The 13149-nt window shown below is 32.4% G+C and overlaps 1 protein-coding gene across 1 annotated transcript; it reads left to right on the forward strand.

The window, feature by feature from the left end:
• The first annotated feature begins 565 nt into the window (after window positions 1-565).
• Window positions 566-7182, forward strand: LOC114384799 (ubiquitin carboxyl-terminal hydrolase 17-like). The gene is made up of 11 exons (XM_028344594.1): window positions 566-1252; window positions 2172-3324; window positions 3407-3495; window positions 3708-3793; window positions 3889-4051; window positions 4146-4266; window positions 4455-4612; window positions 4760-4844; window positions 4924-5133; window positions 6204-6265; window positions 6386-7182. Exons 1-11 carry the CDS (start codon window positions 951-953, stop codon window positions 7092-7094), a joined length of 3138 nt encoding a protein of 1045 aa, XP_028200395.1. The 5' UTR covers window positions 566-950; the 3' UTR covers window positions 7095-7182.
• The last annotated feature ends 5967 nt before the right edge of the window (window positions 7183-13149 follow it).

Consider the following 13149-nt stretch of genomic DNA (forward strand, 5'->3'; position numbering starts at 1 on the left):
TCGTAAAAACCGTTACACACCTTATACTCAAGGACACATGAAAGATTAGTATTTTTAAATTAAACCAAAGTGCTGAATTCAGTAATTAGGCTCTATTAAAATAAAAATACTATATACTTAGTTAAAAAATTAAAAAAATATTTTTATTAAAATGGACAAAATTATATTATTTATGATTTCTTTTACACTCTTACATTAAAATAAAAAATATTTATTACAAAAATCATAAAAAATATAATAAAAAATTATCAATAACATAATTTTATGTTTTTCAATAAAAAAATTTCTTATTTCAGTTTCTTATGTCCCAAGAAAATTTAATCAGATGGACCATTAAAAAAAAAAAACAGAATTTATCCGAGTAGGAATATTCGACAAGAGAATATGTAATTCAGTCCTTTCACTTCACTGTTCCCTAAGCTGAGGGTAACAAAATTCCTTTCCGTCGACCCTCAATTTCTTAAATTCCGTAACGACCTATCTCAACAATAAATAATTAATTACACATTATTTTATTTACCGCGTCTTGACCAGGTTCTTTTCTAGTTCTCTCTCTTCTCAAATTCTTTTTACCGTGAAATTCCATTTTCTTCATCTTTCTAAGCAGTAGCCAGCAATTTCCCTTTCTTTCTTCTCTCTTGCCCGAATCGCAAGTCCAAACACAGTTTCAATTCCACCATCTTTCTTCTTCTATTCCTCTTTTCGTTTTTTCGTTTATAAATTCTAAAATTCCAAACACAGTTATTCACGCATGACATTTCACCAATCTCTCACTCTGCGTCTTCGAGCTACATATGCCTCATCCTCTCTCGCTCCGCGTGTTCTTCCTCGCTAATCTCACCGGCAACTACGTCACCGCCCAATCGAAAAGAGACTCTTTCCGCGATCGCACTCTCCGTTGTTACTTTCCACGCGCCCCCGCGGCGCGTCGCGTTGCCTTCGCTGGATAAATGCGTGTCACCATCGATCTAGGGTTCTGGAGCCTGGTCGTCGTCGCGGTGGTCGGCCTCATCGTGCCGGCGATCGCCTTCGTCGTCCGGCGCCAGTGCCAGCGGGCGGCTGCCAGGGCAGAGGAGATTAAGAGGCTCCTCGTTCTCGCTGAGGAGGAGTCCGTGAGGGCCGAGTCAGAGTCGGAGGCTTCGGTCTACCAGCAAAACGGCATCGTTTCAGCACCGCCGAAGAACAAAGTATGCGCAGTGTGTTACTCTCCCACCACCACGCGCTGCGCCAGGTGCAAAGCGGTTCATTACTGGTACGCTTTTGATTTCAATTTCTTCTATGCAGTTGGGTTTTCTTTTTTCTTTTTTTCTTTGCTATATAGTGTTGCATGATTTTTTTCTTTCTGAGTGAACTTGGCGCTAGTTAAGCCTTTAGGAATTATGAGGTGATGTGTTCAAATTGAGGTGCTTTTATTGTAGAAAAATAAAATAGAAAAGAAAAATTGAACATTTCTATCCTTTTGTTTTTAAAGGCTTTCGTTATTGCTGTGTGCCGGATAAAGATATTTTAGTTTTGGGGGTTTGGGTTTTGTGCTGTGATTTTTTTTATCTGTATGGTGTTTGCTATTGATTTCTTGGTCTTAAGTGTTTGTTTTTGTGGAGTGGGTTTTGTGTTGTGTTTTTAGCCTACGATATGTTACCTTTTCTAGTAAGCCGCAGATGAAGAACACGCAAAAATTTGGTTTGAGGTTGGGATCATTCAGTTGGTTCATTCTTGAGTAGAATCAACGTTTGCGAGATTAGTTGGTTGTTCCTTTCTACAAAATGATGGGGTATCGTGTGAGGAAATAAAAATTACGTATAGCACGTCACATCCCAGTCCAAAGGAGAAGCTACTCTTTCTTTATAGCTTTTAGAGATCACATATGAAACGCAAGTTCCCCTTGGCAAATGCGAAATCAAATATGCGCTTTATAATTTTCTTCTTAAAGTTTGGAGGATGAAATATGATCGCTGGAAATATTGCGTTCATGGTCTCTCTTTTTTAAAGACTCTCTTTAGGTGTTTGGATTTTGTGTTCTTGCAGTTTGTTGAGTGATTTAGCTGACTTGATGGTCCAATCCATATTACTGAGTTTTTAATTCATTGTTTTTTTTCTGCATATTTATGTCTTTGTATTTTTTAAGAAGTTATCATGTTAATATTGCTTATCTTTGTTTTCATGTGTTTCAGTTCTGGAAAGTGCCAAATTGTTCATTGGCGCCAAGGTCACAAAGATAAATGTCATCCTCCCAGTCCAACTTGCCAGACTGAGGATCTGGTAAGTGATCTTGGAAAGAAGGTAGCAGAACCAGACTATCGTGGAATCCATGATGAGAAGTCTCAGACTAAAAGCACAGAGTATGCAACATCATCTGAGAAACCCCCGTTGTCTGATATGAGGTGTTCTCCTGATATTTCACGTGCAAAGGATGATAGTGTAAGAGTTGAGTCTCTTCAAGAGGGAAATGTTACAGGCTCTAATTCTGAATTATCTAGTAACTCATTCTCTGGATTCTCAGCTTCCACTGGTGCTAGTGAATCATCTGATGATTCTTCTGTCTGTGAGAGTGTCACCTCGAATGAGTATGAGAGATGCGAGGGACATAATTTTGTGGACCCCACCAATGACATTTCTGATACCACTTCAAGTCGTAATAGCATTGGCGAATCCATTCCATTATCACCTAAGTTTGCTAGTTTGGTTGATTCGGTTGATGGTTATCCTGCAATGCATAAATTAAATCAAGTTAGGCCTGCTTTTGGTAAAGAAGAGAGTAAGCTCACATCAAATGGTAGTTCTGGTCTGCGTATACGGAAAGGGGCAGCAATTGAACCTTCTACAGTGTCTTCTGGATTCTGGAATACAACTCGTGATTCCACGAGGATAAAAGATGGCTCTAATAGTGAGCCTCTTTCATCCCACTCTGATGATTCTGCTCCAAAGTCAGTTAATAATATGCCATGTGCAAGATCAGCATCTTCAGAAAATGAGGGTGATTCTTTAGGTTGTGCTGATGCTTTGAGCATCCATAATTTGCAAACAGTTGGTTCTAGGGTATCAAATCATGTTATCAACCCTGGTAGCACCTTGAAGTCATCAGAAAGTAGATGTCTGCCACATGCAGTTGCTGATACTAAGTTAGTTTCTAGAACTGAAGAGCATTCACATTATAGTACAAAAGGTGGGAATAATGGCATCCTATCTGGCACTGCTACTTCAAATTCTAAAAATGACCTGAAAACATCTGTTCTAAAAGTTTCTGGTCAGCTTAGAGGATCAAGGTTGTCTAAACCCTTTCCATCAGCTGTTGGGAGTTATATTACTGGAAAATACAGTGATAAGGTTACACTTGAACAAGTCTTTTTATGTTCTTCTGTGCCTTAAGGAACCATTATCTTACATTGTCTATTAATATTTGTTGCAGGGTCTTTTTCCATATGATTTGTTTGTCAAGCTTTATAATTGGAACAGAGTGGAGTTGGAACCATTTGGCCTTATAAACTGTGGAAACAGGTAATTTTAAATTATTTTTTGTATATGAGAAATAGTGTGCATTATGTGTATTGCTTTATGATTATATGATGTAATTTAATAGTGTGGCTGCATTAAGTTCTTCCCTGTTAAATAGGTAATTAATCAATGTAAATTGTTAGGTTCTTGCCACTTATATAGCCTTATAGCCGTAGGATTTACTTCCTTTTATTAATTTTACAATAATTTTGCAGCTGTTATGCTAATGCTGTACTCCAGTGCTTGGCATTTACACCTCCCCTGACTGCTTATTTGCTTCAAGGACTTCATTCTAAATCATGTATGTATGCAATCACAGTTTCATATTGGAATCATCTGATATTCTTGAATACTGTGTAACTGTTCCCTGGGGTTAATATTTAATGTCAATTCCAGGTGCAAATAAAAAATGGTGTTTCACCTGTGAGTTTGAAAGTTTGATTTTGAAGTCAAAAGACACAAACTCTCCCATCTCACCTGTGGGCATACTTTCTCAACTACAGAATATTGGGAGTCAACTTGGTAATGGAAGAGAAGAAGATGCACATGAATTTCTAAGGTGTTGTTTACATCATTGAATCAGTGTACATTTGTATTTCATAATTCTTGTTTCATATTTCACTTCAATTTAATGAGTCATACACATTTGACAGGCTTGCTGTTGAGACAATGCAATCTGTTTGCCTTATGGAATCTGGGGATAACATGTCAGATTCATTGAAAGAGGAAACTAATTTAATGGGCCTAACATTTGGAGGTTACCTCCAATCAAAGGTAAAATTATTTTTCCATCTTAAAAAATGCAGTTATCTGCAATTTTTTCGTACCTTCTCCATTTATAGGTGCAATACATTATTGGGCTGTTTTCAAATTCGAAATAGATAATGGTATTATTCTTGTCATATGATCCACTAGTGCAAGTAAGATGGGCAATGAACATAAAGCTGATAATGTATTGGCAGATAAAATGCATGAAATGTGGAGGGAAATCTGAGTGTCAAGAAAGGATGATGGATCTGACAGTTGAGATAGAAGGGGAGATAACAACCCTGGAGGAGGCCCTTCAACAGTTTACAAGTGCTGAGACTCTGGATGGAGAAAACAAGTACCACTGTGTCAGGTTAGTTGATCTTGGAGAAGCCTCATGAAAACTTTCAATATTATTATCAGATCTTACCTTTTTTTCAGTGTGGTCATCTTTGGCACATGGTTTGGACTACTAATTATTGCAGTTGAAAGAGTTTCCTTACATTTCTGTGTTGAGCAGGTGTAAATCTTACGAGAAGGCCAAGAAGAAAATGACAGTTTCGGAGGCACCTAATGTTCTTACTATTGCATTAAAGAGATTTCAGGTATTTGTGTTACATTTATGGATAAGATTTTATCACCCATCTTGTGTGAAGATTTAATATTTGTTATGTGTTATTGCAGTCGGGAAAGTTTGGGAAGCTCAATAAACCTATTCGGTTTCCAGAAATACTGGACTTGGCACCTTTCATGAGTGGGACTAGTGATTTGCCTATATACAGGCTATATGGGGTAGTTGTTCACCTGGATATCATGAATGCTGCTTTTTCAGGTCATTATGTGTGCTATGTGAAGAATTTCCAAAGCAGGTGGTTCAAGGTTGATGATAGTGTGGTATGTCTTAGTTTCCATTTATTTGCATATCTTGAGAGCAAATTTCTTTGGTTCTTAATTGTACTTTGGATTTATGCTTTCCTTAATTAGTGGTTCTTCCAATAAGATCATAAGCTAAAGTGATCCTCTGTAGGTTGTTATAAGCAATATTTGAGCAAAATTTTAATTACACAATCTTAGTGGATTAATTTTGTTTTTTCTATGAAAAGAACTTAAGACTTCATTATCAGTAATTCTATTTATAATCCAAATAAAACTCTTAACCATAGCAAGGTACCAGCCTGAACAGGGCTTCATCAATGAATGATTAAGGCCAGGGAAACAGCCTGATTTGAGTATGAATGAAAGCTGCACAAACAAATTTGTTTCATAAAACCAATGCCCTTTCTACCTTTGAGCTGCTTCTGGGTTCAGTGTTTGAACATGCAAATCAGATTTCTACCTATGATTGCAAGAGAAAAAGATTAATTCTGGGGAAATAATTTTTTACGTGCTTTCATAAAGCTGCAAATAAAAAAAAGTGACTATTCTCAATAAATTAATCCAAACATGCATGATAGACAAAATGTAAAAACTGGCAGAGGTTCGTGAATGAAAGATCCCATGGCCAATTTGCTGCCAAAACCTTTTCTTACCTTTCCTTCAGATTTACTGTTGGTGTAATGTCAATTTTCAAAGTAGCAATTTAGTCTGTGTGGAGAGCTTAAGCTAATTAGTGAAGGTTGAACTTTTATGTGTCTGTTAATTCATTGAAATTTACATGAGAAGTTAAACCATTCAAGTCAGTTGAAAAATTAATTCTGCCAATGAGGAAATTTGCAAAACCCCTGATGTGGCTATATTAAATCCCACATAGATTGCATAGAAGACTTAATTTTAGGTTAGTTATTCACTAGATTTAGTGAGTTTGACCACTACACTGAAGGATACCAATGTTGGACTTGCAGTGTGTTTGTGGATTTAAGACACTGTTTCTCTGCAATAATTACAAAGTCTATTTGATCTATTGATATTTCCACTGCAGTTGTCGCTTAGAACTTATTTAATCATCTCTCATACTTGTCTTGCAGGTAACAGCTGTTGAATTGGAAAGTGTCTTGGCTAAAGGAGCATACATGCTTTTTTATGCAAGGTAGCCCATCTGATTATTGATTTCTTTTTTTGTTAACATCTTATTTTTTTGCTTCTGTGTAAGGTTTATTTTTATTATATTATCTTATCTGCATCTCTGACTATCTGAACCACCTGGTAGGTGCTCACCTAGGGCCCCAAGATTAATCAGGAACAGTATAGTATCTTCAGACTCAAAATGGAAACTCAAGGGAAAAACTGCCACAATGAAGTTGAGGCGACTACCTACCGGTGCTGGTGTTAATTTGACTTCTCCAGATGGTTCACCCTCCTTAGATACACTCTATTTGAAGTTTCTCCACCCGAAAATGATTTTGGAAGATGACTCGTCAAGTGATAATTCATCCCTTATCAGCAGCAATTCTGATGAAGGTTCTTGTAGTACAGATAGCACAAGTGATTCAACCGGTACAGATGACTTTGCAGATTATATTTTCAGTGATGCGGGACGTGGCGCAGGCGGCATATTGAGAAATTCTGATTCCAGCATCTCCCCTGCATTGTCATCCTCTCCCCACTCTAGATATTTTCCCTCTTCTGATATAGACCATGATTCAGTAGTTTTGCCACATTCAACTGGGTTCCAGCCATCTCCTTCAGACGGTCTTTTGTACAGGAACAGAGTAGTGGATGTTAAAAGGAGTGGGGGAGGTGTTTTTCATTTTCATCCTGACACAAATATAGAGCATAGGAAGTTAGATACAACTACAAGTAGGAGTAACTGCAGTAGTTTTAGGGATACTGACTCTGTACAGAGAGCAGGATCCAACCATTTTAATGATAGAAATTCTGGTGTATCATATACAAATTCTAGGGACAGAACGGATTGAAAATTTTATTGAATACCATACCAAGGTTTGGTGGCCATGAACAGTAAATTATAACACCATGGAAGCTCCACGTAATGTGTTGTTGTAAGCAGCGTTCTATTTTCACCAAGACTAAAGTCACACCATATGTGCACATCACAAGTCACAATCCCAATCACAAAATAAACTACTAATTATGTTACCAAACTATTGGAGTGATTGATCGATCCTTTTGGGTATCGTTTACAAACTTATTTTTAAAATGGGTTTGTTCTAATGGATATTACTGACGTGAGTTTTTATGTAATTTTTTATTTAAAAAATTAAGGAGAATGAGGATGTGACTTTCACGTAAAGCAGCGATTGCAAATTATGTTTTCAAGGCTAACAATTACATTAATAAAATTGCAGCTGTTAAACACAATGATGACTAATAAATAACTAATGATGCAGTATAAAACAACAAAAATGGATTAGCTCCTTGAGGTAGTAGGAAGAAACAATAACTAAGAATTACTGATTCCTGCAACCAGCTTGAGAAACAGCATAATGCAGTTGTTGGTTCCGGTATCCCTTGACATGTGAACTGCACATGCAGGAAACAGCAAATAGAAATTGCTATTTCTTTTATGCTCTTTTTAAATCTCCTATATGGCACTCTTATATGCAGAATAATAGGCACGTAAATATGAGACAAATTAAAATAGGCACGTAAATCTTAAAATAGATAGGGAATTTTCTTAAATTTTATTTTTATTATTCGTTACCACCTTATTTATTCCTATTCGAACAAGTAAAAGAAATAGCAATAGGAGAGATACGGCACACTAGTTCATAAAAGCCTTATACGATGATGATATTTTAGTAAAAAAAAATTAGATATAATGAATAATAAATTATAAAAAGATAGAAACAAGTATAAAATAAGTGTAGAAAAATGAATTATAAAAGGAATAAGAATTGTTAAATAATATTTTAAGCAAAATCAGTATAACTCAGCAATACCACATAAAATATCAAATTTATTTTTTAAAATGATAAATTATAATATCTATTAACTTAAATTAATATTTTCATATAATATAATAATATTTTAATATTAATATAATTTGAAATAGTAAAATATTTTTATTTTAAATTTGCTAGAAAATATATCTTAAATTATACATTTGCTTGAAGATTGCTACTTCCAATATATTTGATGTGACATTGGACAAAGAAAAGTGGTTGAAGTAGCCATTGACGAAATAACAAATAAAATTTGTTATTTCTATACAAACTGTTACACTTGGGTGATTGATTGTGTTTCCGAAGTTAGCTAGACAACTGGTACCGATGATTGGAATGAAACAACTATTATACATGTCACATCATCAAATTTTTAGTTCGATTTAATATTTGATCAAAATAGATTCATATCAGTAAATATGTTTTATAATAAATTCATTTTAAAAATAAGTTGATAAAAGAAACCCAAAAGAGTCCATCACTCCAAACTATTGACTTCTATTCTAAATCGTCCTTAAAAATAATAAAATTATTTAAGTAATTTCTAAAATATTGAATATTCATCAATTTAATCCTTATTTGATATATATCAGTAAAATTCAAAAACTAATTTGAATGATATTTCAATATTTAAGACACTGCTTATTAGCATAATTTCTAATACTTTTAGGATACGTAAATAATTTTTCATAATTTAAGGACCATTTAGAAGGAGCAATAATACTTTAAGGATCAAATTAACTATTTATTCCAAAATAAAACAGTATCTCGAGGCTCGAAATCACATGAAAACAACATCTCAAGCCCAGGAGAACTACATAGCAAGGGCAAGTGAGGTAGCATCTTGAGATTTCATACTTGAGTTATAGAGGTGCAAGACAAAACGAACTTAATACTCTCTTTGTTATATTCAAATGCTTAAAGGTCTTCTTGTTTGGAGCTTGTATTATTCTTTTGATCAATATAAAGTAAGTTCTTTTAACATTTCTCATATCTTGTACGATTTATGAGGGAATGAATTGGAAAAATGGATTAGGGTAAAAATTGGAGCTCTTCATATATAGTATGATTGACATGACAATAGAAAGAAAAAACAGAATAATTTTAGTGGATCCTACCAAAGTTTGTTTTCACCTATTGGAGACAAAATATAATGGAAATGAAGTGGGGTGCTGTAAGTCAATTAGTAGTAAAACAGCAAGTTACTGTGACACATCACTCCACAAAAGAGAATTTATAAGAACAAAAGTAAAAATGGGGTTGGGGTATCTTTTTCTCAATTGATATTTTTCTCAATTGATATTTTTTTCCTCAATTATCTCCTAACTAATCACATTATCTTATTCAATTTTTTTGCTTTTTGAATAGATCAGATATTTTATTTTATTTTAGTTTCTTAAAAATTAAATAAACTTTAGTAAAATAAAAATAATTAAGTTAAAAGGATTTATATCTTTAGATTGAATTTAATTTTAATTACTATAAAAATATTTTTCGTACACTTTATTTATTATTTCTATGTTCTCTTTTACTCATTTAAACAAGTATAGAGTTTTATTTTATTTCTATTCATCTAAACAATATACTTTTTCTATTCTATTTCTTTCTCATTTTTTCCCTTTCTATATTTCACTTTTAATGAGACAAAGCGTGAGGATTGAAAGATGCTTAGGATTATATATATATAATAAAAAGTCAGTTACATCCAACATTATTTTTTTTACAGGTACATCAATATTTTTAAGACTTGCTCTTTTTTTTTATTGATAAGACTTAGTTTTTCATTCAATAAACTTAGTAATATAGCTAGTGATTATTATCTGGAAATTATTTGTAACGGAAGTGATAATGATTATTAAAAAATCATTTTAGCTAAGACGCTACTGTACATCAATGGAGATCCCATAAGACTTCAATAAGACTTGTTCACAAATGCGGATAAAATATAAAAAACTCAATCGTATTATCTCTGTCAATTAAATTTCTTACAGATGTCTATACTATTAATGACATTTTAATGACTATTAAGAAATAAAAAATCAATTAAGTCTTTAAAATACCGATATCTCTTTAAAAACACTTAGAGAATAAAGATGTATAGATTAAATCCTGTACCAAAAAAATTATACTGTACAAAAAAAAAACAAGTTAACCTTTATAATTTATATATTTTACGCTTTAATATTTGATTTTACTTAAAAATTACGTTAACCCAACAAAAAAGTAAAGAATTTTCAGTTAACAAGATTTTACACTAACTAATGCGCTGTAGTCAACCAACTGAACTATAAATCTCTTAATCTCTTGACTAATAAGATTTTGCTAAACATAAGAAATTACATTTTAGAAAATAAAATATACTCACAATTGTTGTTTAGAAAAAAAAAATCAATGATTAAGAATTATAATAAAATCAAATATATATATATATACAGAAAAATTTAATTTCAATTTCAATTGTTAATTTTATAAACAATAATAACTATTATTACTATACTTCATCAATAAAATACATTTCTTTCATTTTAAAAGAGTCAAATTTAATTTCATGTAGAAAGCCCTCTTTCTATAGAGAGAGAGCCGACTTAAAAAATAAAATTGAAAATATTATAGATGCACTTTAAAAAGTAGTACATGATAATCATTCATAAAACAATACAAATAAATTGTACTATTTTTTAAAATTATCATATTATTTTAATTTATACTAAATAAAACATATCATATACTAAATGGGAGAAATCCTTATGATTTATGGAGTTATGTAAAATTTTGTTATATTTACAATGAAAAATAATTTATTTAATTTTATTTATGTAAAAATTTCTTCAAACAATAACAATCACATATCATAAGAATAATCTATGGCTGAATGGATTCAAGAATACCTAGATTGAATTAAAGAATACCTTCATCTCTTAAGTCTTACCTATAAAAATAAGAGAGTTAGTGTGGATCCAATTTGTCAAGTTGCCCAAAAATGGTAGCAAAAGCTCTAGATCATGTCTATTCAATTTTATGAGGACATTGTCGCTGGGAATCCAATCCATTCGATACAGACAGACAGGACTTGAGGTTTGTCCCTTTGTACCCTTTTCCTTTTTGGGGTTACGAATTTTATCGCGTTCCCATTATCGTATTTCATTTTTTTGGTCTAAAATAATTGAGTGATGAGTGAAGAAAGGGAAATAACTATTAAGTGTTTCAATGCTCTAATCACTGATGTGATAACTATCTAATATGCATATACATACTTATCCATTTGCTTGCTGGTGTTGCCCCAAGTTGCTGATTAGTAATTAATTGTGCGTTCTTTTTCTTAAGTGTGCTCTACTTTCTTGTTAAGCAAGTTAAGGTGGAGAAAATAATAAAAGCAAAGGAAAAAGCAACTCTTTGACGTTTTTTTTCTTCTGTTTTTTTTTTTGGAAAAACAACTCCTTAATAACGTTGAAAGTGCTTATCAATTATCAGTTATCAGGATTGATTTGTTAATTTTAAAAGGTTCTACAATAGTACCAATAAAGTTTTATAATTGCAATGGTGTAAAGAACATGTTTACTTTACATAATTTGTGTATATAAAATATACAAAAACAAACACATGTATGTGATAAAAATATATATGTTTTCGTTTATACAGTGTTAGTACTAAAATTCAGGGTCAGTCAAACATCTTTTAGGACTCAAAACAAATTTTTTGGGAGACTAACCAAAAAAGTTAAAGATCTTGCCAAAAAATAAAAATGATTTTTCGTTTTCTCTAGTATGGTTTGAATCCTTTTCTCTAAAGAAAAACTACATCTTTTAGTTACCACTATATTAGCTAGATCAATTGATAATTAAAATTGTATAGTACTAATGCTAAAAAACTATTTTTCTATAGTACCTAAAGCAAATACTTGAATTGTCTTATGTTTGTATTTAAAAACTTCATGCAACTTATTTAAGGTCTCACTACCAAGATAACCCTAATGTCTTTTATTTTCTTTGTTACACGTTTTAACAAAAGAAAAGAGTGTCCTATTCTCATGCTAATATTGTTGGTATGCTATAGACTTGAATTAAAAGTTCCAAATATATGCATAAGCTGTTAGTAAAAGTCATTTAAAAATATTAAATGTAATATCTTTGGCCTAGAAGTCAAAACCCCAAAGAGATTTAAAAAACTATATATACAATAAGGTTGAAGTGTTCTTTCTTAACGAATTTTCAACAACATATGAAAAGTATTAATTGCCCCCTTCAAAATATAAAGTAAGGCTCGGCACATCTACATTTTTTTGAATAGGCAAATATGTATTGATAAGAAGCACCAGGGGTGCCAAAATACAAGAGTAATTATCCTCCAGTGCTATTGAGAAACACTGCAACAATACCAGCAGAATCACAAATGATTTAGCATCAGAAACTGTCCAGGTATTAGTGTAAACAATTAGAATCTTGCTACATACATCAGTGTGAGTATATGGAAAGATGTAATTGCTACACAAATCCCCGTGTACAAAATAATACCCTTACAATCCATCAGATCGTATAGCTTACGCAGCAGCTCTCATGACACAATTAGATTTACACAATAACATTAGAGTAACATGTACATGCCTATATGATCCATATTAGAAGACAAGCTGCAAAAGAAAAAGGAAATTAAAGAAAACAAGAAAGAGTGTGGTTACTCACCGACAGCGAACATTGCGGGTCTATTAAGTGTTAACCTTTTTGTTTTGGATTTATGACTAACAAATCAGTCACATAGGGACAAAGTTCAATAATAAATTCTAGCTTAATCACTCCTCTCATTCAAAAGTTATAGACAATTGATCTTTTCGGCTGAAAGATGTTTTTATGAGACTCAAATACTCTATTTTCTTTTTTTATTCCAATCATTCCTTTAAATAAAAATAATATTAACTGACTGTTAATTAAAAGATGAGCACCCTTGTAAGTTTTTAAGGTTTGATACCTACATTGAAAAAGGCCATAATGAAAGATTTTAATATATGGGTGATGTTACATCTTTTTATAAATTTTTTCTACAAATGTTCTTAATCTAAATAGTATTTTATAAA

This window comes from Glycine soja, chromosome 14 (genome assembly GCF_004193775.1).
Source record: "Glycine soja cultivar W05 chromosome 14, ASM419377v2, whole genome shotgun sequence".
Lineage (NCBI taxonomy): Eukaryota > Viridiplantae > Streptophyta > Magnoliopsida > Fabales > Fabaceae > Glycine > Glycine soja.

Coding starts and splice junctions, on each gene's coding strand:
- LOC114384799 (XM_028344594.1), top strand. CDS start 951: ATGCGTGTCACCATCGATCTAGGGTTCTGGAGCCTGGTCGTCGTCGCG. Junction 3,325..3,406: donor CTGGAAAATACAGTGATAAG/GTTACACTTGAA, acceptor TATTTGTTGCAG/GGTCTTTTTCCATATGATTT. Junction 5,134..6,203: donor TCAAGGTTGATGATAGTGTG/GTATGTCTTAGT, acceptor CTTGTCTTGCAG/GTAACAGCTGTTGAATTGGA.